The 26,027-nt window shown below is 37.2% G+C and overlaps 1 protein-coding gene across 2 annotated transcripts in view; it reads right to left on the bottom strand.

Moving 5' to 3' along the window:
* The window catches only part of PARP8 (poly(ADP-ribose) polymerase family member 8), a 229,103-nt gene that overhangs the window by 149,764 nt on the left and 53,312 nt on the right, over positions 1-26,027 (bottom strand). For both annotated transcript variants that reach the window (XR_011723194.1, XM_071730420.1), the window contains exons 4-14: positions 20,970-21,059; positions 19,610-19,680; positions 17,231-17,308; positions 13,421-13,515; positions 10,956-11,016; positions 9,875-9,965; positions 7,062-7,128; positions 5,217-5,342; positions 2,548-3,112; positions 248-301; positions 49-144 (exon numbers count right to left, since the gene is read on the bottom strand). Coding sequence is in view for 1 of the 2 variants with exons in the window: in XM_071730420.1 (XP_071586521.1) it covers positions 49-144; positions 248-301; positions 2,548-3,112; positions 5,217-5,342; positions 7,062-7,128; positions 9,875-9,965; positions 10,956-11,016; positions 13,421-13,515; positions 17,231-17,308; positions 19,610-19,680; positions 20,970-21,059 (1,394 nt within the window). In the remaining variant the exon portion in view is untranslated. The remainder of the gene's footprint in view (positions 1-48; positions 145-247; positions 302-2,547; positions 3,113-5,216; positions 5,343-7,061; positions 7,129-9,874; positions 9,966-10,955; positions 11,017-13,420; positions 13,516-17,230; positions 17,309-19,609; positions 19,681-20,969; positions 21,060-26,027) is intronic.

Raw genomic sequence — 26,027 nt, 5'->3', positions numbered from 1 at the left:
TAGAGTATTAGAAAAAGCACTCTCTACCACAGCAAACACACCACTTACCCGCAGCATAGGGCCATTCTGGAACACGTGGGGCTCGTCACAGACTACGCAGTATTCATTCAATACTGGTATCCGCTGCTCAGCAAATTCAATAGTCTGAGAACAATTAAAATGAGAATAACAACATCTGCTTAAAAATTATTAACAGTCAGCTCATGCTCCACAGTATTTCATAAATGGGTAAGATATGACATCCTACCTGCACAAGAAAGCCACGATCTCGCACTGGAATGCATTTTGCACCATAATTTTGCTGCAAGGAAAAAGGTGATGCAACCTTAGTGTTGATAGACTGATTAGAAGGAAACAGTAAAACATTTGTAATTTTTGCATACAAATATGTTAATTTAACAATATTTTCATTTAGAAAGATTTCTCATTTGCATAGAGCAGCCATTACAAATAAAAACTACACTTTACTGCTTCCTAAGTGTGGGACAGATTTTTTTTCCACTTCGTTTTAGTACTTAAATCTGATCGGGTTTTGTATCTCAGCATCCCCAAATCTTTAATCTCAAATGGAAACACTAGCATCTTCACTCCATTCAAATGAACTAGCATTTGGGAACATTAAATTTAATTTTGTATTGTCTATCCAGATACGAGCTATCTGCTTAGGCTTGAAACACTAAAGTAACACTCAGAAAGGCTAAAAATCTTTTTCTTTTGTATTTACCAAGTTCTGACTTCTCAAGTGCCATGCTAACAGATCTCTGTGCTCAGATCCCACTCAAATCCTTTCTGCCTTTTTCTTTCAATACACAGAAATATAAATTAGAAAGAACTTCTATTACATAGGTCACTAAGGTACAAAGTTCCCTCTAAGCTGAATTCTACTTCAATCAAACTTTGTTTTGAATAAGTCAGTTCAACTCCTGTTAGTATTGTTTTCTTTTATTTATAGGCCTATTTCCTTTGATTTCTCTAACTGCTTATTTGGGAAACCCTTCCCTTTTTTCTCCTGGGAAAGAAACCTAATTGTATTACTATATGAGACTCTTAACACATTAGCTAAGAAATGAAGAGAAGTTAGGGTCCCAGTTTATAACTGCTGCATTCCACTGACTTCAAATTGAAGTTAGGCTCTTAGTCTACTTGTATACCTGGTGCCTGCATGTAAAATGCTAAATGGACTGACGCTTTTCTGCTGACATCTGTCAAACCACATCTGACCGTGCATGTGTTGATTCCCCTCAAAGTAAATGCATTCTAACAATAAGTTATTGGTAGTTTTTATAGACTGGCAAGTAGGGCTTGCGTTTCCTCTGCATCAGCTGATAACATCAGTAATTAAACCATTTAGCCAACTCTTCTTTATCTTATCAAAATCAATTCCTACTAATGTCAGGACAGAAAAGTCTTGCTATGTTAAGACATCTTCTGCTGGTTCAGGAAAAAGGCATCTTGAAACTGTCACAAGTAAAAAGTCTGTTGGCTAACCTTAAATTAATATTGCTGTGCACATTACAGTAACCAATGACACTGCATGTATATAAATTATTTCATGCTAGTACGTCACTGCTTTTAGATCCAATGAGTGTAGCTCACAGCTTACTAATTTACGAAGAGAAATACCACACTCAATGCAATTTAATTATTCAGAATGCACTGTTTTGAGTGTCAGTAGGCACTTCAAGAAAGAATCAGCTTTTTCTTGCTAAGATCAATATGCCATCAGGCTAAGGGAGTGGAGAGGACAACCTCCTAAGTGCCTCTCCAAATTTAATACAAAAAAATGCACAATGCCTCAAAAAAGTGCAAACAGATCCATTCTTTCCTTTACAGTGCAAAAGGCAGAGACTTCATTTTAAGCGCTCCTTCTTAAATTTAGGAATGTGTGCTACCCTTTGTTTTGGCAATCACTTATGTCTCTGTGGAGAGAGAGGAGTGCAGTGTGGACACCTGATTCTTTCCCCAATCTCCATCTGCCACCAGCATGCTTGAAGGTTAAAAATTTCACAAAACACAAATGCACAAGAGGTGAACTGAATCATAAATGCATTCCTTCCACTACAGTGATGATCACAGATGCACAGAACAGAAGGAGGGGTAACTTGGCACCCAAACAAGCCAAAGAATGGCTACTTCTTCCATAAAGCAAATAGTCAAATGGAAAAAAGACCTGTGTGAATTTTACAGAATGGAAGCGCATACTCTCCCTTCTTCCTGCAGCAAGAAAGAAGCCAAAAAAAGATGTGCATGGCTGAACTTCTCCTGGCCAGCAGCTGTGCACTGAGGTATATTCAATATGACATGGAAAATCTCTGTGCTGACCCAAGCAGATTCTATTTTTGTAACTTAAATACATGTTCATTAACAGTTGTTTAAATACTCCTTAGAAAGCTAACTCCATTGGTCTTGTTTTCCAATATATTCAAATATATCTAAAATTTTAACTAACATATGGCGCAAGTATTAATGCCTGTGCATAACAAGCATTGCAGCATGTTTGGAAATTAATAGGAGGAAAACAAGTAGAATAAAAAATTTACTACGCACAGCAGCTTGTGAAGGTGATGATGAAGATGGTGTTAAGATACCAATAAGCCCTGAGGTAAGAGAGAGCCTCCTGCTCTCTGCTATGGTGGACTCCTTGAAAGGCTCCATTTTAGATGACTTAGGGGCATTGGAGTAAGCCTTGCTGAGTAACTTGTGATTCTTCAATCCATCCAACTCTTCCATTCTAAGATTACTGGAGTAGGACCTGCTTAAAAGTTTGTGGGGCTTCAAGGTGCTGTTGTGCTCACATCGAGGATCCCCAGAGCACGACCTGCTTAACAGCTTATGGGGCTTTAAAGTGATGCTCTCCTCCTGCTTGACAGCTGCAGAGCAAGAACGGTTCAACAGTTTGTGCGACTTAACAGCCATTGTCTGTTCAGCCCTAGGGTCACTCGACAATGAGCGGCCAAAGGTTCTGTGAGATTTTGGGGCACACATATCTTCTGTCTTCACTGTGCTAGAGCAAGTCCTTCTCAGTAGCTTCTGAGTTTTGGAGATGCCATCGTGTTCTGACTTGAGTTTTGATTTGTTCTTACCACAGCCAGGTGGAGGATAACTTGGCGACCTTAAAAATTAAGAAGGAGAAGACAAAGTTAGAGAGTAACCAAAATCTTGTGCAAATCAAGAAATACCATATAGGTCTAAAATTTCGTAAGTGTCACCAGTCTTTATATAGTTCACTAGTGATAAATTACAGACCAATGTTAAAGAAATATGCTGTTGTATGTACGACTAATTTTAAATTCTAAATAGACATTTTACTCTTATTTATGCATGAGCTCATAAATCAAAAAGACAATTAACTGCATAAATTAGAGCTATAACTCTTTGTAATGGTCTTTATTGCCTCTAACAAACCATTTTTTGAGGAAATTATCTTTGAAGTGAAAACCACATATTTTATGTGAGATTTTAACACATTTTCCTTACTGAAATCTATGTAATCATCATGGCATGATACCACCAAAGTTTCTATCTTCTGGAAACAGCATAGCAAATTCTGTGTCCAGATCTAGTGGAAGATATAATGAGCAGTGAAACTTCCAGGCAGTAAACCAAATTTAATTCACTTGAAATGAACATAATTTTTTAAAACTTTATAATAATTTGGGTGCTTTGTGGAAGACAATTTGATGGTCTTTTAGACAAATTTTAGCTCTGTAACACTAGAAATAAGAACGTGAGGAACCTAAATTATGTAAGCAGGAAGTAAAGAAGAAAAGCTTTTTTATGAAAAATTCACATGAACTGTCACATTTTTATAAAGTTCAGATTCACCTTTCCTTGCAAAGCAAGAACATGTAACAGGTACGCTGAATCCCTTTTCTGGGATTTATAAGCAACCCAGCCTTTGGAGTATTTTTTGGGCTGGGATTGAACAGTGAAGTGAAACCCAAGGGGAGAGGCTGGCAGGTTTCCCCACCCCATGAGCAAGTGACAGCAGAAGATGCATGTGGAGGCTGCTGACTCACAGCTGCAGTTGGCTCACTACCACCCTCCTGCAGACAGGAGGCAGGAATGGCATTCTGGGGAGAGAGGGTGTCCCTGCTTTGGGGCTGAACTGACGCTGGCCAGGCACTGCAGGAGCAGCTAAATCAAGAGGAGGAGGACTGGGATGGCTTCTTTTTGCCTTTTCCAAATAAAATCAAACCTCAAGCTACAGCCTGTGCCAGGCAATGCTGCATGTCATGGTAGGGAGTGGGTAAACTTGCTACTTAAAACACCACTTTATTCTCCTGCCTTTGAAAAGACAAATAATCTTTCATCTTCTTTGACATTCTTCCCTTCTTCAATGACAGGGATCACTGTAGTCCCTCTCTTTTCTAAGCATGGGATTTAGAAAGGAAAAATTAATTAAAAAGGCGGAATGTTCAAAGACACATCCAATTCACATTTACAGAGGGAGTGATCCATCAGCTCTTAATAGGTAGGAAAACATGCTAGAGTAAATAGTCACATTCCTGAAAAAGGTAAAATCAGAGCCTGATTTTACATAAAACTAACAGTATAAGTAACTAGCAGAAGTTATAATGAATTCAAGTGAACTATTCACAAATTGCTTATGTTAGTAATGCCTTTTTTTATTATTTTTATTTTTATTTAATTCTGCGCTTGCATTTCAGAAATGATGGAAGATTAATGCATTCCATGGAGATGGGTGGGTGCTCAGCAGCTTCAAATATCAGTCTTTCATTAATGACTATTCTAGTTTGAAAAAATTAATAATAGAAACAACTGTGGAAGGAACAGCTAGACAGCCACAATATACAACATATATATATATATATACACATTTTATACAAACTATTATTTGTATATGTTGTTTATATTTATATTCTTCCTATTCAAGTACAAGTCAAATGCTAACAATCTATAAAGATCCAAACACAGGAAGTTAAATAATATAAAATTAATTATTTCCAGTTCTGGATGAAACTTTGCTATTTCAGAGAACAGAGCAGTGAAATGTTCTGCCTTCAAATAGCCTTAGAAGCTGCAATAGTACCTAGTTCACTTTTGATGTCATGCAAGATAAGGACTGTAAACCCATGAGGTAAGATATAAATAGAGCGCTTCTCTGTGGAGAAAAGTCAACATTTCACCTCAACATTTCTGCTCTGGATTTTAAACAGGATATAGTGTTAATAGCTAATTTTCCTTGCTATTACCTGCGCAATGTAGAAAAGATGTGCAGAGGGGATTTCACCTTTTTGTCAGACACCTTCTTATTGTGCGTGCAATTAGATTTCTCTTTGCAGTTCTTCCACTGTTGTGTAACAAATGTCTGCATGATTCTGCAAATTAAGAAATAAAAGATTTTCTTAACCCAGCCAAGACATACTTTAATCCTAGGGTCTCTCTGTTCACCACAGAGGCAGCATGATGTAACATTCTCACTTTACAGGTAGATGTTTTCTGTCATGCATGTGGACTGATGATCAGGTGTCTCAGCACCTCAAAAATGATTTATTTTTAATAAAATTAATTTGCACAGCATTCTTATTTTTATGGCCTGTGTAAACAACACTGCAAGATTTATGCAGATATGCCTCTCATGGAGATCTACAGACAAATGGATTCAAAGGCATCCCTTCCAACTACAGGCATCTAACTCTCCGGTGACTACAGAAGTTCGCTATGGCATCTACACTGCTCAAGTAGGAAGACGTTCTCCTAAGGCACAAACAGGAAGGTGCAGGTGTCAAAGACTACACTACCCAAAGAGGGTTTACAGAGAAGACAGAGGCAGGCACTTCCCAGAGATGGACAGCAAAAGACAGAAGACACAAGGTGTAGCGAAGAAAGCTAAAAAGCATAAAGGCTATGAAAAGAAGACATCCACAAGAAAAATGGCTATGTACTATAGGTTACCCTCAAAGGTTGGAGAGTGTGCATGTCAGCTGCCTAAGACCTGGAGTGAAATATTCTGTCTTCTGAAGTTAGTGTTACTTGTAGCAGAAGGTTGCACTAGGTGATGTCCAGCAGTTCTAAGCCAAGCTGATCTGTGACTCTAATTGTTGCAGTCTTTCAGTAATAAAGTCAAAGTGGAAGTTGTTATGGACTTGATAAAAAATTAAGCGCATCTTCAAAGATGAATACCCTGTTGCTACAGCCATGAGTGGACACGGGTTTCATAAGTATTCCGCTCAGTTGTGATTTATGCAGCTATGTCCCTGAAAATGTCTTATGGGAACCTTTAATAATTTTCTGGTGCACAAATCAGAGACAGTGTAAGCACTGAAATGTTTTGAATATGCCCATGTCTCGGGGGGCTTTTACTTTTTTCTTCCAAGTCATGAACCACAGCAATTTTAGTAATGTTGCTTTGGTTTTAATATTATAAAAATGCTGAACTCAGTGTCTTTCAACACTAAACAGTAAACTACTATTTTTTTTCCTTAAGGGATTCTTAATATTGTGAGATTATAATAAGATCTTAAAATAGATCTTAATATTGTAAGATTATATTGTAAGATTAATATTGGTCAGATATTAAAGCCTACCTTCCTGTAATTTTATTACACAAGCACAGGTGAAAAGATGACTCATCTAAATTTTATTAAACTTAGTTGTACCATGAACACATGAAACTGCTAAATTTTTCAACTGTTTTTCCTTCTTGTCCTCAAAATATGGATGGCCAAATTTCTGTGGTACATCCTAGAGACCACTATGAAAGCATACTTTTCTTAGGCTGTGGATAATACTCAGAAAGATTCCTACTCCAGAAGCTTCCCCACATAAGCAGAAAAATGAAATTGAACACTCCTACCTACAGTCTTCTGAGTTTTTTCAGCTTACTAGCTAACATGCAGAAAAGTGACAGAAAATCCTGGCAGGAAGCACAAATTAGGTTCTCAACAACTGTCAGAACTGAATTTACGAATGTAAATCATGCTATTTTTAATTTAAAGTTCAAAATAATTTGATAGAACCAACTTGACAGTCTATGAATTTTATACTACTAGTCATGGTCCAGGAACTAAAAAGAGTTTATACTTTTCTAGACTTACTTTTTCAGTTGATGTCCCAGCCCAAATCTTTCCTTTGTAGAGATCTGAAATACATCCACAGTTGGCACTACAGAAAAAGGAGATACTGTTGGTATTTGAATTTACAGCAATAACCATGCACTCATGAGAATGTACATCATATTTAATTACCCTCTCCCTTTAATATAGACAATGCCATTGAAACAGTGGTGAAAGTGGATGTGCCATCTTAGCATCTTAAGAAGTCAATTGCCCTTTTTGGAACATTAACCAATATAAAATGCAATTTTATGAATTTTAGAAGTATTTTGGAAATCTAATTCTCCCCAAAGTATCTCTTCCCACTAATTTTTATTAAAAAAACATGTTTTTCTTTTTATATTATGCAAGTAACAGAGAGCAACACCAGATTAAGTGTATCTGGACTGACAATTTATCTTGTCTAATATCTTAAAGATTTTTTCCATGTAAATAGTCTTTACTAAAGTTCCTATGATTGTGGAATAAACCCAGAGTTAATTAGTATGTCAGTTTTCTTTCTGAGGGACTTTTAATTCAAGATTCATAGCCAACATATATGTGCCTGACTGATACTAATTCCAGTAGTGAAGGATTACCCTGAATTTTCCTAAAGACTCATCCTAACATTGATATACCCACATACATCTGCCAGCAAACTGAAAGTGCAACGGGTGAAGAATGGAAATCAGCTCCTGGTATTACTAAAAATCATCTCATAATGTTTACTAGATAGAAGTGAAAGATGGAATCCAGCACTTGGGGAGAGAGCCACAGGTCCTCAAGGAAGGACAACCAACACATATTATAAGCATGAATAGAAAAAGTAAGTCAGTAAAACTTATATTTTTGGGTCACCCAAAGAGGGAGACTTTATTCAGAATGTCAAAGTTTATCTTTTCATTTCACTTTAATAAATTAAATTTTAAAATACAATATAATATATCTAACCTGGCCAACCAATTCGTTCAGTTTGAAAGTAGATACCTGTAGATCCCCCTTCCTTAATGTTATGATTCAAATATAATCTCACCTTTTAAAGTCGAACTGATGATTTTTTCAAAATATCTTGTTGATTTGATTAGTGATAGCAATGCTTTCATATTGTCAAACTTAGGATACATGGTGTGGGGCAATATTTTCAATGTGAACCATCATACCTAGACTGAAAATCTTAAAATCTGACATTCAGACTAGAGAAGACAGCACAGTACCTCCAAAGGCCAATTCAGCCTCATCTAAGATAGATTTCTATTGTATGTGGGAGAAACTGCCCACAAGTACCATAATGAGACAAGCTATTAACTAGAAGAATGACTACCCAAAATCAGGATATTACACAGCTACAATGTGGTATGAATTCCCTTTGTGTTTTGTGCTTTGTGAATATGTGCTTTTCCGTATACTGCATTTCTGCTTCTTTTATCAATCAACAAAAGGTACTATGGCAGAAAAAGATGTAGTATAATGTCATGACTCAGTAGTCTCAAAACAAGTATTTAAGAGGGGAGATTTATTCATAGAGAAACAGACTTGGTAACACAAAAGATGGTGGATCTCATTGTTCTTTCCTAGCAAATAACAAGAGATGGCTGCAACAGCAGCTGACCTCACAAAACCTATATCAGTAAAGCACTTGCCTCAGGCCCCTATCTTGCCTTTCTTGGTACTCAGGCACTCCCAAAATCAGTCACCTGCAGGACTGGGAACTGTGTTCCTGTTTGAACCTTTTCAATGACGCAGAAGGTGTCTTCTTGTAACTTTTAATTTCACTAAATAATTTCTTACTGCATACTCATCTTCACACTTCACCTTATCTGCTGCACTTTTTATTTTATAAATTACATTTTGATAGAAATATTGTCAGTGCTAACACTGCTGCCTGTTGTGGCAAATAGGTAATTTAAGATCTGCATATTTAGAAAAAAGACTGAAGCTATAAAATACAGACATAAAGGCCAAAGTCAAGCAAGAAAAAAAAAAAGAAAAGAAAAAAAAGAAAGAAAGAAAAAGAAGGTTGGTGTATTAAATGCTTATAATGCTTTGAATAAACAGAATACTGCTTTAGTATATCTTTAGAATAGCTTATAGCTAACATCAGCAAGCAGCATAGTCTATAAAAATAGCTCACCGGGACAGGTTTTGCTAAATATATTATGACTGGAAATATCTAATCATTTTCCAGCATCAGAATTCTCCTGCAGATACAAGTCTGAACTGACATCTTGCACTGGCGGCCCCCAAAGCTGGCCATTATGATCCAAAATGAAACTTAGTTCTGACTTTCCACCGCAAAAATTTATCTGTAGTTAACTTGAATATGAATGTCTTCAAATCTTCAAAATTAGTTGATTTGTCAGTAGTTTGACCATTTTCATTTTCATGAAGAAGCTTTACCTACATAAATCATTCAAATCCCAGGGCTCACACAATCTCCTAGAAATCAGAAGCTACAAGGATATTACTATGGCTTGATTCTTCAACTGTGTGTGAAAAAGTGCATTATTAAGGTGCTGCAGAAGTCTGTGTAAGTATTCTTTATCAGGGACATCTCATATGTGCAGATGATCCCCAATTTCCAAATTCAGGAAATTACATACTAGAAACTGCAGAATTTTATTCCATAACCCTAGCTCCTAAGGGAAGCAGTGCATTTGAAAAGACATCAGGAAGACAAATTCCAAAAATCAACCTATGAAAGTTTAAATTAGATAGCCATGTCATTACTGATGGCCATAGATGAGTATCTATCAACTAGGACATAGCTCAGACAAAGACACCATACAAGGCACATGAAGAAGACACATATGACTAACCTGGACCATTTAAGTACTGTGTAAGTGAACAGTGCAATCTCACTATTATAGGCTCTGTGCGAATTACATCCCAAGCCACAGCAATCTCTTCCTAGTTCAAGAGAAAAAGACAACAACAGACAACATTAGCCATCATGAGGAACTACTGCCTTGTCAGTCTGCCTTAGGTTTTTTATAAGCACCATTCATCCATTTATACAGTTGCGGAATATCTACCTCTATTTTAAACTTGAGATGTAGGACAAATTCCTGCCTGTTGATGCCCCTAAGAATGGTGTTTATAGTGCAGGAAGATATATCTTCCCATCTACCAAAAGGCTCTCTACTTCAAAGCTGAGAAGCAAAGGAGCAAATAAAAAATGTAAAGGTAATTCATCCCTTAACATAGTGCAAAGGGAACTTCGGATCCTTAATTAAAATAATTCAAAGTACAATATTTCTTTTTTTTTTTTAATTTTAGACAATCCCAAGAACAACTATCTCATGTGCTGTTCTGACCTGAGAATATGATGTATCTCTGCAGAAGGTAAGGATGACCTTAAATCACTGATTTTTATTCTACAGCTAAAGGATAGGAAGTTACTGCAAGATGTGGTAAGAAAGTTAATGACAGTATAAGTGTTACAGAAGTCATGCTGCTAGTTGACAGCACCACTGTCCTGTGTCTCCTTTGCTTCTCAAGCCTCTCCCTCATCAGCTGCAGATGGGAGAGGTCCAGCCAAGGTCTTCTTCCCTCCGGGACTCTATGAAGTGCTTTCACCTAACTAATGTCTAGGATACCAAAACAAAACAAAACAAAATTATTTCATTTATATCAGTTAAGACATTTACCATTCACGAGCCATATTTGAAAAAAAAATAAAAAAACAGTAAAAAAAAGCCTACAAAGCACTTAAACAATATGATCATAAATGGAAAAGGAACTCTTCCCAGGGAGTAAAAACCAATAACATGACAGTCAACTGTGAAGATCAAGTCTCTGAAAAAGGAAAGTCTTAGTAGTTGTCTAGAGAGCCAGGCGTGTAGCAGAATTGGATGGGTATTAATGTTCATTGTATAATTCTGTGGCTAGATTACTTACATCAAGAAAGCTAACATCAATATGCAGATCAATATCTACATCATCAATGGCTCCATATTCCCTGAAAGGAAAGAATTACATTACATTAGAGCTCTTAAAGATATTCCTCAGCCCAGGAATACTTACAGCAGGAAAGATTTTATAAAGGATAATCTTGTCTGTAAAATCTATATTGTTATAAAATACATATTTACATAGATCAGATCAATATTCCCAGTGGGTGACTGCTGCACGTAAACTTTTTTTCACTGGATCTTGCTTAAACAGGATAAACCTTTTTCTACTAATTTTCTCAAATTCTCTCTCCATTGCTTCCATGTATTTTTCTCTCACATACTGAACAAATAAATCAAGAAAACAATAATGGTCACATACTGCTCCTATTCATGACAAAAGAAAACCACAGCTGATTTTCAAAGTATTTCAGTTTAATAGCCAGTAACCTAAGGACAGACTTGAGATAAATCATTGACGACAAATGCATCGCAGCCTAGAGGGAAGCATATTATACCTGTGGGATTGCTTCATGCATTCAGGCATTTGTTTGTAAAAACATAAAAGATTGTCCTGTAACGTGCTTAAGGCAATAGCTGCCTTGTTTTATCTTTTATTTGTAGCAATGTTAGAATCCCCAAGGTTCAGCTTTACCTGGTGCTCACAGGTGTTTCACTGCCAACTTAAAGGCTACATTTAATGTGTGACTCTGACTCATTCTGATTGCTCTCCACCAACCTATTTGAAGACTTCTGGAAAATAGGGCTAGAAGGAATTAATTTATGCATCTAAATTAAAAATTGCTTTCCTGTTCATATGAATTACTTAAGTGGACAATAATGCAAAAGTACAACCACTGATTTTTTCATTGATTAGCTTCTAGTCATTAGGGTTTATGTCTTCACACTGCATTTACATGCTTCTTCCCACAGTGACTGCCACATATACCCAATAAACTAAGTCTAAGTCAGTGCACAGTAGCAGTTGTGAAAAAATAAGCTGAAAGGTTAGTTTTGAAATATAAAAATATTTTTGTGGATAAAACACGTGGCCACTCAGCTGATAGTAAGACCCAGCCTCATGTGGGAAACACCTTCACTTCTTGTGAAGTTGGTAGAGCGAAGATGTTTGGTTGAACGAAGCCACCTCAGTCAGAGGGAGAAGAGAAGGGAAAAGGAATGCAGTAGCATATTATAATTGTGCCTAATAAAGTAGACAAGCATAGGCATCAGCAACTCACACAATGTATTTCCAGTGAGTTATATTTTGTTTGTAAGCAGAAGTTCAATCTAAATCTCAATCTGAGAAAGAAAACAAAAAGACTACAGCTTGTTTAGACAACTAGAAGTCTAGGCAGATAAACCCTTGACTTCAGGACGCCATTCTTCTTTCCAGGGTCATGCCATACCCCCATTGACCTTGGTGGACCTCAGAAAAACAATTTTAAGTCAAAGCTCGGTTTTGTTTGCCTCTCCTTTTACACTCTCTTCCTTCAAATTCACAGGCACCCTTGCATTAAGCATGAACTGGAAACAACATGCCAGGCTCCTGCTATAGAAGAGGGCAGGGGAAGAGAGATGCAAGCAGAAGGTATGCTTTAACCCAAAGAATGGGTGGGACTGAAAAGATGTAGAGAGCAATGGGAACTGGGAATGCTTAGCAATTACATCTCTAAACCAAACTGCTTCTAAAACCACTGCAAGCCACAACATCACCCTCAGCATGTTTGCTGACAACATCAAGATATCAACTTGTGTCAACTGCGTGGTGCAGTCAACACAATGAAGGACATCCAGAGATATGGTGAGAGGAAAGTTTGTGCAAACTGCATTAAGTTCAACAAGGCCAAGTGCAAGGTCCCAACCATGGGTCAGAACAAACCCAAGCACAAATACAAACTGGGCAGAAAATGGATTGATAACAGTACTGAGGAGAAGGACTTGGGGGTGTTGGTAGATAAGAAGTTCAATGTGAGCTGGCAATGTGCACACTGCAGCCCAGAAAGCCAACCACATCCTGCACTGCATCAAAAAAAGTGTGGCCAGCAGGTCAAGGGAGCTGATTCTCCCCTTCTATTCCACTCTTGTGAGACCCCACCCGGAGTACTGTGTCCAGTTCTGGAGCCCCCAACACAAGAAAGACATGGACCTGCTTGAGCAAGTACAGAGCAGGGCCACAAAGATGAGGAGAAGGCTGGAGCACCTCTCCTGTGACAGCAGGCTGAGAGAGATGGGGTTGTTCAGTCGGGAAAAGAGAAGGCTCTGAGGGGACCTTCCAGTACATGAAGGGGGCCTAAGGGAAGGTGGATAGAGACTTTTCAGAAGGACATGTTGTGACAGAACAAGGGTCAGAAATTTCAAGCTGGCAGAGGGTACATTTAGATTAGATTGTAGGAAGAAATTCTTTCCTGTGAGAGTGCCAAGACACTGAAATAGTAAAGGTTTCATAGTACAGAAAAATCAATGACATACCTGAGAGATACTGCATTAGGTCCATAGATCTCTCTCACTGCTATCAAATCAGCCTCCAGCTGTGGGTGTTTGTGAAGTTCTCCATCATAGCTAACCTACCAAGAAAAAAAAATCCTACAAGTTCTTATTCATTTAATTACTGGCACCTGACCTAAGCTTGCTAGTACCCCCTTCACAAATATGCTGCATGAAGATTCCTTAATCCATGCTCAGAAAAGGCATGTTGATAAGCTGAAACAATGAGGTGGTCTAGCTCTGTTAAGCAATGAGATTTGCAAAGCAGACACTTGTGCATCAAAATTATTTTAGAGTTCCATTTCTGTTTGCAGGAGAGAAGCTGAAAAAGACACCCCCCTCTGTCCTGTCTTGTTCTGTGGTCATTTCTGGGGCATTTGGACATTTTAAAACTGTTAAGTAAAAGAACCAGATCTCCCCTGTCATATCATCCCAGTCCAGCCACAACAGGAGAAAAGTTTACTCCCAGAATACCTTAACGTCAACAAAAGATGCATTAAATTATTCCATTTACCAAGTATCTCAGCCTCTAAATTACACTTTTATGTAGTTATTCACTGTATTCCACCCACCAGTGACATGATATTAGATGAAAAAAAAAAAAATTAACGAACATTTTTTCAGATTAAGTATTTTACCAAAGACGGTGTAAAGAAACATGTATTTAAACATTGAGCCATTTTTTAAAAACTCTACACAATGAATGGAAACACTTATGTTACTGCTCTTACAGCAAAGCAAAACTTGTAATCTGGTTTGGCTGGACTGTACAAAGTCAAAATAATTAATATTGTCCTGTCATCTATAAGGTCCAAAATACCTCTTTATCATAGAATCATAGAATGGTTGGAGTTAGAAGGGACCTTAAAAATCAAAAAGTTCCACCTTCCACTAGATCAGGTTGCTTGAAGGTTGTAACAATCTATTTACAGTCTATTACTACCTCCTTGTTAAGCCTTATGTTCCTGCCTGTGTGAACCTAACTCTCTTCAGAACAATCAGAACGACAGCAATTCCAGCAAAATTGATGCATCCCCTGGATTTTGACAGATTCAGAAATGTGAGCAGGATTTGGCTTGTACCTCTGACAAATTCAGAGAGCAACGCTCAAGAGTGTTAATTTATCCCTTTAGATGTATATGAATTCTTTAAAGATGCATAAATAATTGCTGTCCTGCTTCCAAAGAGAGCACAGCAAGCATTTCACTAATCATAGCTGTGGTGCACCTGCCACCTTTGCTGGTCTGAAATCACATTTTAAAATCTGTCTTATGTGTCAATAATAGTAAAATCCAAAAGAAACACTATGCAGAATACTGAATTGCTCAACATAACACTCCAATCTCTTTTCTAATGGTAAGAGGTTAAGAACTCAAAAAGGAAACAACACAGTCTTCTGGCAAATTATAGCGTAACAGTGTGTCATTTTCCATTCCTGAGTTAGTATCACAGACATGCTGATATACACAGAGAAATTGCCAGAGTTTTCTATACCTGCTTTTGCATGTATGTCCTACAACTGAAGCACCATAGAGAGAGCCAAAGGTAGTAGTACTACTAGTAGTATTACTATTTCTATCTACTGTACTCATTTGCAAAGGTAGAAGACAAAGCAAGAATTAACAGAGTCTCAGAGGAAGTTAGTACAAAACCCAAAATATCTGATAACTTCATTGTGTTTAAAGGGTCTGTGTTTAGAAAGTCTCAGTCTTTAATCTGAGACCTTATTCATATTATTTTGTTCCACATAATGACAAAAGGTTGCATTTTTAAAGGAGATTAAGTGATTTACAAACCTAAATCCCATTGAAAATCAATAGGACTTAGGCTACTGAGTCACTTAACTACTTTAAAGTATTTATCCTTTAAAACCTTAGGAAGGATTACAGTTAGGTGCCTGGGAAGTGAATACAAATATTTATTTTATGAGCAAAAGGTCACATCTTGTTTTCACTGCCCACCAAATGCCATTTCCCATTGTCCATGGTTCTTGTTTCATCACAAACTGCTCTCTTGTCTTTTCCAACTGTAACTAGTTAGAAATGTTAAGAGTTATCCCTGACCTCCACCTTTTCCAACTGTATTGCATAAAATTACACCAGCAACTAGTCCCTATAGCTTTTCAAGTCACTATTTTAGTCCCTTGTCTCTGGGGAAGCAGAATGCATTTTGTTTTTGAGTATTCTATACTTAAGACATTCACAGCCATCTGATTTACTTTTTTTTTATTGTTGATCTTACTGCATTGTATGCAAATTAGAATTCCTTCAATTAAATGTATTACCTTAAAAATTCACAATGCAACTTAAAGTAATTTCCACTGTAAATACAAGGAAACTAAATTTTTAGCAGCATTGCCTATTACACAGATCTTTTACACCTTGCAAAATGGTGTACTGCACTATTCATTCAAATCTCAAAGACAGCATTAATATTTGTTCATTCATTTGGGCACTGGCAGGCATCCTTTACCAATTGTTTCAGCATTTGTTCAAGAAATAAGCACTTCAAGACCCTTGCTGCCTTTCCTTTCTCCTTGAGGTTACCGCCCTCTCTGTAGAGCTGGGAAAAGAAGCCAGTACACAAACTCAACACTACAGGCCAAAATCAGAATTTATTTTACCTCTCATGCATCTCTCTTTGTGCTGAAGTATGTGTAGACAGCCCTGTCCAACACTCTGAGGATGTAGGAGTTGGCAGCTGAAGGGAGACAATTCCTGCATTCATTTCTGAACTGAATATAAATATCCCATGTCAGTTTTTTCTGACACTAGGAATACATTGCTTCAGTTCCAGTTTCAGTATCACTTTTACTAGCTTTTTAGGGGCAAGCTTTTTATTTTAAGAGTAAAGCACTTCAACATGTAATTTGGGTTCAACGCCCACCATTCTGTTGGCTCTGCCAGGTCAGAGTATGTTCATCATCAGCAACTCATGCTCTCTGCTTTGACCCAGTCAGTGGGCTCACTCCTGCAGCCTCAGCTCTGCCACTCAGGGTACAGATGACTTCAGCATTAAGTCTAAAACAGTGACAGATTTCATAAACGGCAACCGTAATTCATTAAAATGATTATCAAAGTAAACAGCTATAATAACTTAAGTGAGGAATGACTCCTTTTGAGCAACAGGCTAGAAAGATGAAAAAAAAAAACTGAATAAAGAGACTAGCAGTGTGAACAACTTCATTGACATTGCAAAAGATTAAGAGATTTTGTTTCCCAATACATAACAGTAATAATAACCCTAACTAATTCTGCTGAGGAAGCAAGAATGAAAGAAACAAAACAGTATATTCATCTAAAAATATGCAGCATTTTCCAAGGTGAATTCAAATGTGGAGGTCAGAAAAAGAATGTACTATTACCTAGACCAAAACTGTTTTGTAATAACCATTTTTACCATTAAATTACAGTGCTCTTGACTTTGCAGAATGGCAATCATCCAGATGGAAGACAATTTGGATACAGCTTGACTTTCCATTTGTATCAATAATGGGATAAACCTTAAAGAGTGAGTATCTATTTCCTGGAATTAAGCAACAGACTTCTGTTTTCATATGGTCTAAAGAGTGCTTGCTTTTTCTATGCTTAAAGCTTTGGAAATGTAAGCTAACTAAGCTTATTTTAATTTGATACATTTATTCAGTATAACATATTCAATAAATCTGCTATAAATTGCAATGTATACAGAGATGTGACATTATACTAGATGATGATTAAACATGAAAATTATCATAACCAAAAGACGCTTTCAAATATTCATTTACTGAACTTGTGCAAAAATTTCCTCCATTACCTGTCCTCCATAATAAAATTCTTCAGAATCATTATCCCCTTCAGAGTCTTCTTCAACTGTGCTGTTGTGCCGTGACTCCTTTGTGGAAAAAGAAAGTTAACAATGCCACAACTGATATGCTTAATTATGAACTACACATTGCAAATAAACCTGCAGCACACTTTACTGAAAGATCTAGTATAATTTTTTCCAGAAGAGTACTAAGGACCTTTTCCAAGAATAATGGAATAACAGATAAATCAAGCACCTAGTAACTGGATGCTTAAAACCACCCTGAATATATGCTGAAGGAATACTACTTTATCTGGCTACAAACACAGTGTGGTACTTGAGGAACTGGGGAATTCAATAGTCTACATAGAGATACTTCATCATGTGCTTTGGATAAACAAAGCATAATTTACCCACCAAGAGATGTTCTGGACACAATTTATTTGGTCTTTCAATGACTTAATAAAGTTTTTAATTTACTTTATTGCCGTTGATAAATTCTAATAGATTGTATAAATAATTCAAGTATGAGTGTGGGATGTCTGAAGTTCCTTTGAGTGAGATACTAATACTTTGCTGCTTAATTATTATTTTTAACAAAAGTATCAGCTGCTTGCCAGAAAGGTTCAGACTTAGTTCTGTCACTTTGAAAATTAATGATTAGAAAGTAACATGCTTACCCTCAAGTAAAACTTACTCACAGTAAGTTTTCTTTCTAATTCACAGTCTGTGAATAAATGCACTCAAGTAAATAGAACTCATATTGGTACAGAATGCAACTCAGCATGACATTATGTGCTGTAAACTGCTTCTCAGAAGAAAATATTATTTGAAGATAATAATTCTTGATTGCCACAGTCCGTGCGTTATTTCTAGGCCCTATGCTGACAAGGATGCCCTAAAGATATCATGTTATAATCATATTTCTTCACTTCAACCTAAGCCTGATGTACTTACTGCTTATTTTGTATTTATTTTCAGAAAGGAGCTGCCATAATGCAATAGAAATCAGATATATGAATCAAAGAATACAACCTACCCCTAAATCCCATATATTCATAATTGTCAAATATAAACTTATCACCTGTATTTATGGTCATACATTCTAATCCCATTTCCTCACCTTTGCCTTTAAATTCCTGCTCTGTTCAGTGTATGCATACAAAAAACAGAAACTGTATTTCAGCCAATTTCATGGAAATTTTCTATGGCAAGGAATAAAAATAATTTCTGCTTCTACTTCACTGAAAAGAAACAAAGTGACTTCAGTTTTCTTCATTTTATAATAACCTTAGCTCTAGGGGAAGTCTGTGTTAAAACAGACCTCAGCAGAATAAAAATGCAGCATAAACCAAAGAAAAATTAAACTCTCAAATAGTGACAAACCCATTCTGTGCTAACTGAACTCCTAACTGCCTGTCTAGTCAACAGTAATGGTCAGTGTTCAAGACATTTTTCTAAAGCTTGGCTTTGGTTTTCTGGCGTTTCTCCCCACTGCCCTTACCTTCACAGTTAAGTACCACACTCAGTGAAGCCATAATAAAAGCTCAAACTCTGTCCAATAAAAGCCAGCTGCATCACAGGCTTTTGATGAAATGGGTAAATTATCCTGCCACTTGATTTTTTTAAATGTTTACTGAGCACTGAAACAGTGATGAGGCAACAGTAACAAAATACTTTCAGTGCATCTTTTTACATCAAATCAAGCTTCATCTACTGAAAAAAACCAACCATATGCATTAGTATATCTGGGCATATCTCCTCTGTCTAGGATCAATCAGAGATCAGATCCTACTCAGCAACTCTTACCAAAGGCAATCTTTAAGTCAAGCACCTGAATTCCTGATATAATGATCACTTTCTTGAATGAGGTGCAAGCCTATACGGTACTTTCTTTGAGCTCACTTGAGTACTTTCTTTGAGTCTGCAAGGCTCTGCAGACTTCACATTAGTGCCACTTCTTTCTGAATTAACGCCTCAGCAAGACTGGTCAGAAACCAGTGCCAGAAATACAACACAAATACAACCATGACTGGAAGGCTCCAGATGCTGCTTATGGTGCAGAGAGCCATGCAGAGGGATGTGGTTCTGTATGTGAGGCTAAGATAAAAGGCAATAGCATTATGATCTACTTCTCTAGAAAATCTGTATTTTGAGGGTAGACAGAGTCTTTACCATTGCTGAACAAAAATTGCAACAAATATCGGAAATTTTTTCCTAGGATGAGAGCATCTCTATTTCACCTAAGTGAAAAATAAAAAATAAAAAAAGAAGAAAGCTTGTGAAAGCACACATTTGATAGAAAACCTATTTTAAATATTCATATTTTATTACTTTATGTTGTTTCGTAAAATAACCTGTTAAAATAAGCATGCAAGAAATACATACCTCTCCATTCTCTCGTTGCAATTTTGATTTAATGGATAAGCAATAGTTGACATCACTGGTTTTTCTTAATTCTTAAAAGAAAATGGAAAATAAGGAACATCTGTGAAAAATGTGGCATAATTTTTCATACGTAGACTTGAAATACTTAAGCAGCAGCCATAGAGAAAAAAAAGCAACAAAAAGGTACAGATATGAAAAACATCAAAGAATTAAAAATACAAGAGTTTAAAATTAAGAAGCCCCTGCATGTCAGATTTATCTTGCCCATCTAAGAGATTTGTTTCTCCCAATCTGTGACTTAAAACTTTTTATCTTTCATTAGTTTGTTATATTTTGTGTAAAGAAGGAAAAGCCAAAACCCCTATTCAAATTAATTCAGATCATCTAAATGAAACATAGTTTTTTATTCTATTTTACATGACAGGCTTTACTTTTTTTTAAGTTACAGAAATATTTGCAAGTAAAATTTATCTTGAACTTCTGAATATAATGGCCATTTATTTGTTCGGATGCCACTGCACCAAATTCAGTAAAATTATTCTTGATTTCCAACAGTATAAAAGAGATCACAGTCTGAAGATCACACTGGTTTTCACTGGAATTCAAAGTAATTGTGTGTTACGCATAAAAAGCCCTAAAGCATTGTAATAATAATAAAAAGACTGCAAAGTCAAGTGTTCCTCTCTGAAGAACTGCCAGAATTAAGACTGCTTTATGCAGTTTCTCCTGCAGACTAAGATCATTAGGGAATTTGGCTGCAAAAGTCTAAAAAGTCACCATGGTGTATACACCAATCTTGATTACATGTTGTATAAACGTGCCTGTATGTCTTACAAGCATACCCTTCCATGTATCAAATCCTTTTTGAAAGTACAGAAATAATTCCACGTGAGAGGTTCCCAAAATCACTGGGAAAAAAAAAAATTCCTGCTGTCTAACTTAGTGAAACAGTTGAGCCATTTTGTCTGAAATTTCCAGAAATAATTCACCAGGGGCAATGGTCGTTATAGACTGTTTCATCCCTAGTGGTGAAGATTTACTGAAGTTTGAAGTAATAATCACAAAAACTTATAATTGAAAAGTATTAAGCAACTCTAACTGTCTTCAAGAATTACTTCAGCACAGACTTCAGCACATTCAAAGAATAAGACACATTCTGTCAAAGGATCATGAGCATCCCCTAAAGAAATATTTGAATGTCTCCTATTCAGAAATGTAGGACAATTTACTACAGTATATCTGCGAGAAAATAGCACACTGTACAGCTGCACACATAAACATAACTCCCTTTAAGCGCAGACAACATCTCGTATTTCTTACAAAATATGAGCTTGATCGAACAGCCAGGACATAAAATTACCTGTAGCAATTTGGTGGAAAATTACTGGAATTGGATCTGTTGTAACTAATACATCTTCATCATTATCAGAACTGGAAACATAAGTGTTATCTACAAAAGAAAAACACCATCGACGGTGAAGTCCAATTGTGCTCTGCCAACCCCTTCCAAAACTGCCCATCCCACCCTCATCCCATAAGTAAGCATGCCCCAGATTGTTAGGGGAGCTGCCCCAGATTGTTAGGGGAGCTCAGAACTATCACCTTCCTGGTGTGTTGGTTTGGTTTTTTTACCTCTTGATTGTTAACAAAAATACCAAAAGGATAGAAGATTTGGAGCCAAATTTTATACAAGCATACTGGAATACCCCAGAATCTGATGTCATGGCTTTCATGAATCATAGCAAGGACTGCTTGCTATGAACCAGCCCACAAGGATTCTGGTGAGGTTGACCTAACCTCTTTGACAATATAGACTTGTTCTGTGCCTTTTTGCTATGCCTGACGCTAAAACTCAAGCTAGATCTGCTGTGCAGAGTGAAGGCTGAATCCAGAGCTTGGTGTCAAAAGCCCATTATGCAAAATACCTGTGCCTCATTTTGCCTAGTCATATAAAGGTTGTTTGAAGTATTTTCTAATCAGTGGATAACCTTTCTTGTGCCTGATTCAGGAAAAAAAAAAATTCTCCCACTCAACAAAAATCTTAGGTATGGATGTGAATACAGAAAGTCTCACCTAAATTCCATTACAAAATGTAGTGGTGTGTGGTGGTTTTTTGTTTGTTTTCTTTTTTTTTTTTTTTTCTTTTCAAACAAAAGTTTAGAAACAATAAACAAGGAGCAGCAAATCTTTATGTAGAATCTGCATACATCTGTTTTGCATAAATTGCTGAACTGCCTATGAAGGTAATAACATTTTTGTTTTTTACTAATCTGGGCTGAACGGAATCTGATGCTCTAGAGCAGAGAGGATGACAATTAAGACAATTACAGATAAAGACACAAATAAAAGAAGTGAAACAAAGACTTGATATTTCATCATTCCGAACACTCTGGCCCCACATCAGCAAAACGCATGAACTCACACATAATTGGAAGCAGCCTCCTGAAATATCAAAGACTTTGACCACACTGCTTCCAATGAAATGTTAAAGATGTTGATATTAACTGAGCAGTAAATTCAGTAATGCTATTTTTTGTATTACAGAGGTCCTTAGCAGCCTGTATAGGATGAAGTTCTGGTGCTGTGACTCCTTTCTCACACAGGCGTGACATGCTGCCTTCGCAGACACACAGATGAGCACATGGGGCTATCCCAACCTGCTGCCTGTGAAGAAGCCTTCTTGCCACATACACATGCATCTTCAGAGTCTGACACTATCCCACACCTTTGTTTACTTTCATTCCTGCACTGTCCCATGAGATCAGTTCCCTGGGCTCAGCTCTGAATACTCACACTGCTTGCAGACAATGGCTGCAGGATGCTGACACCACTCTTCCCTGGAGCTCTGCACTCCAGCTGGCACAGCAGCCTGCTCCATCAGCTCAGTCTGTGTCTGCCTGGCTACACACTTGGCACAGGGATGTGTTTTACAGCCATAGCATTGTGCAAATAAAATAGGGCTCCTCCAAACACCTGCCAGCCTTTCTTCCTTCTCCACCTATCAGCAGGACAGGCTCAGGGCAGCTTCATCTCACCCTCTCTGTGAACGCATTCCTTGCCTCTATTTGCATGATCTACATTGCTGTCATCATTTCAGTGTCCACTGTGCTGGGTGGCTCTGGACATAGGCAACACAGGCCCATTGGTTTCCCAGGTTCGGGACTGTGAGAGTCTAATGAGCTGGAATAACAGAGGCCACCCATTGGGCTCTAAATACAACAAACATCTATAGATGGAAGAAACGAAATCCATGCTCTAGAACTTATTGCTGTGTGAAAAAGTAGGAAAAAAGCAGTATGTGTTGTACAGAACATACAACTATCAAGTTATACATATATGGGAAAAAAACCTGCTCACTTACAGGTTTTATAGATTTTAATTATATTTTTATGTTCATTGTCATTTTTCTTTGGCAACTGGATAAAACAAGTTTCACTACCAAATTTTTGTTTTCATTTTCCATTTTGCAGCCATTAAGATTTTTTTTTTCCTTCCATCAGTCTAATGGAACTTGAAATTGAGATACTGAGGTTTTTTGTTTGCTTTCTTCAGTTTCCAATTTCTAACACACTACAAACAGGAATACATCTCCTCTAAAGTGAAGGATCTAAGTGCCTGGACCCAGTGGAGGGATGCAGCAAACTACTTGCTGCCAAACTGGTTCACTCCATCTCTGCTGCAACCTAGCTAAGTGTAAGAAAAGGATGTTTCTCTTAACATGTGTAACCCACAAATCATTGGGATAAAGGACTAAAGAAGTTCTACAAGGCTACAACAGCCCACACATATCAGTCAGAACATAAATTCATTATCAAAATGCTTGTTGCTCTAATAGTTCTCACAGGAGTCATGATCCATTCATATTAATGGTACTTTAGTCTACTCATTGATGTCATATTCTGTAACTGCTCCTTAAGAGCTTTATTTTTTTTTTTTGCAGTTGTGTCAATGTTACAAGAAAATAGTTACACAGATACTCTGATGGAATTGCTATTACGTGCATCTAAAACTTTTAGTGATATTTTCACAATTTCAGTGATGTATATATAACTGTGAGACAGTCCTGTCTAAACACTCTTCCTATTATGTTCTTCAGTGTGCCTTTGTGAGCATATTTTTAGCTTTCACTCATAATTATGAAACTCTCACACACCTTCCATTACTGAAAGTTGTCATGTCATATTATAGGTACAATTTAATGCTCAAGTGTTCATAATCTTCTGATTCCTTATTAACTAATTCAGCAATAGCTACACAGTCCTGTCAGTGTCAAAGTGGCAATGCTGCATACATAACAGCAATGCAGGGATCCAGAGAATATGCAGTACTCAAAGCTCTTTTTATAGGATCTAAAATTTACTTGTGGTGGTATGACTTTCAGCTGAATGATCATCACTCATATAGTAAGTTAATCTCTTCCATTTTCACATATTTGTTACGTGCATCAGCAATTTATCTGATGATCAACTTTGACAGCATTCTCCTGGGTTTCCAGATTTGATTCACTGGGTATTATATACTCTTCCTCTCCAGAGGGTACAACTCTGATACGACTACACTCTTACAGACTTAAACCTTGATGTTTAAAGATTTATGCTGTGAAAAACTTAGTTTGCTGCGCACATGCTGCTCTGAACTCTATCAGCTAGCAGCAATACTCGAGGATCATCTTCCAGCTGAGGAGGACATCAGCCCAGAGCTTCAAAAACTTGACATCATTGCACCCTGACGTGTCCCTGAAATGTCTCTTACAATATATGTCAGAGAAGAAATAGACACAGTCATCAGTAATGCTAGAAGTTTTAGGAAAAAGAGGAGACAAAGAATCTGGCTCACCAAATCAAAATTTTTAGGGCACAAGCTATAGAGTGGCAGTCATTGCCATTCCTAACACACTAAACACCTCTTCATCACAAAGCAAACATAGATCCCACAAAAGCTTAAGCTATAAACAAAATCAGCTCTTCCAAAGCTTTACTTGAGAAGTAAACGTGCAGCTGGTTTACGACTTTCTCACCAAATTAGCTATAGTGTAAAATGTTCAATTTCTATCTGGCTTTAAATTAAGGGGGTGATGGCTGAGAATATTAATTAGGATTTCAAGCCAGAAAGTCAGCCAGGCTCGCAGAGCATCAGGGAATGCTACATATAGTACCCCTAGGGGAAATTTGAGGTCTGTCAGACTAGGAGATGACATCCTATGTACTGTGGGAGTTCACTGTTCCTGGTTCAGTGCTCCACCTTGTCATTTAGTTAGGGGTTTCCAGAGATAAAGTTCTGTGCACCTTCATAATAGGTTAATCTTTCAAATTAATAAATCCATTACTATTGTTTCAGAAAATAAAATATTAAAAACATATGATGAAGTGGGTTTACTTCAACTATTTGTTCCTCAAATCAATTGATCACTGGTATGACCCTATATTTTACAAATATCAGTTCCTCCCCTTATCACATATTGAATAGCTTACCATCAGTAGAAGTTTCCCTCCATTTGGTATTGGTAAAAAAAATAACTTATTAATGTTGTTAGCATTCTTCCACAAAATTGATTATACTCAGCAGCACTGCTGCTGCTGATTTCTCTCTATATCTGCTTCACTCCGGTGATTTGAACAGACATATTCTACTGCTTATCAGTGAAGAAAGTTTCACTTCTTTAAAGATTCCAAAAGAAATAATAAATATTTCTTTCAGAACTATTAAAGAGATGTGATAGATAAAGATCAAAAAAGGCCAGAGGGTTTCATATCATTCACAGTATTTATACCATTAAATACTCCCAGGTGCAAAATACAACATGTTGTGCTGTCCAACAGTACTGCCATGCACCTTTAATTGCAAAGCCCCTGACTGTCCTCATCCCTGCTTCCATCTTCTGCCTCTCCTAACTTCTGTGCTACCTGAAGTACTTATGCAGTCTCTTTGTGAAGAAAGTCGGGGAAATAAGCTAGATGAAAATCAGCTTTTGGTCTTGCCTGCTTGTATTCCATATGAAAAATTCCCCTTGTCTAGGTTGGCCACCACATTGCACAAATGGTTTTGCCAACCCAGCTCAAAGTATGAAAGGGAGGCAGGACTGAGCAGCTGGAACAGCTTTGCAGGCTTAAGTTACCAAAGACATACCCGTAGACAAACATTTGGCTCCAACTGACCCTGAGCAGCTCCAATGAACAGTCCACAAGTCTAATTTGAAAAACCTGAGTAGTCTCACACAGAAATGCTTTGCTGGCCCCAATCCAGAATGCTTAGCCTCTTGAAAGATCACACTTTATCATGCCAAAGAGAAGTTGGGTGCTTTCTTACTCCTGCCACTGTTTGCTGGAGACACAAAAAGCATGACAAAGGTCTGCTCTGTGTAAACTTGTAAACCAAGTTTTCTCACCCTAACCCAGCTAATAAATGCCACCTGGAAAGG

This window comes from Heliangelus exortis, chromosome Z (assembly GCF_036169615.1).
Source record: "Heliangelus exortis chromosome Z, bHelExo1.hap1, whole genome shotgun sequence".
NCBI classification, from domain to species: domain Eukaryota; kingdom Metazoa; phylum Chordata; class Aves; order Apodiformes; family Trochilidae; genus Heliangelus; species Heliangelus exortis.
Note: the sequence above shows the minus strand (reverse complement) of the source record. Positions and strands in the feature narration are given on the sequence as shown.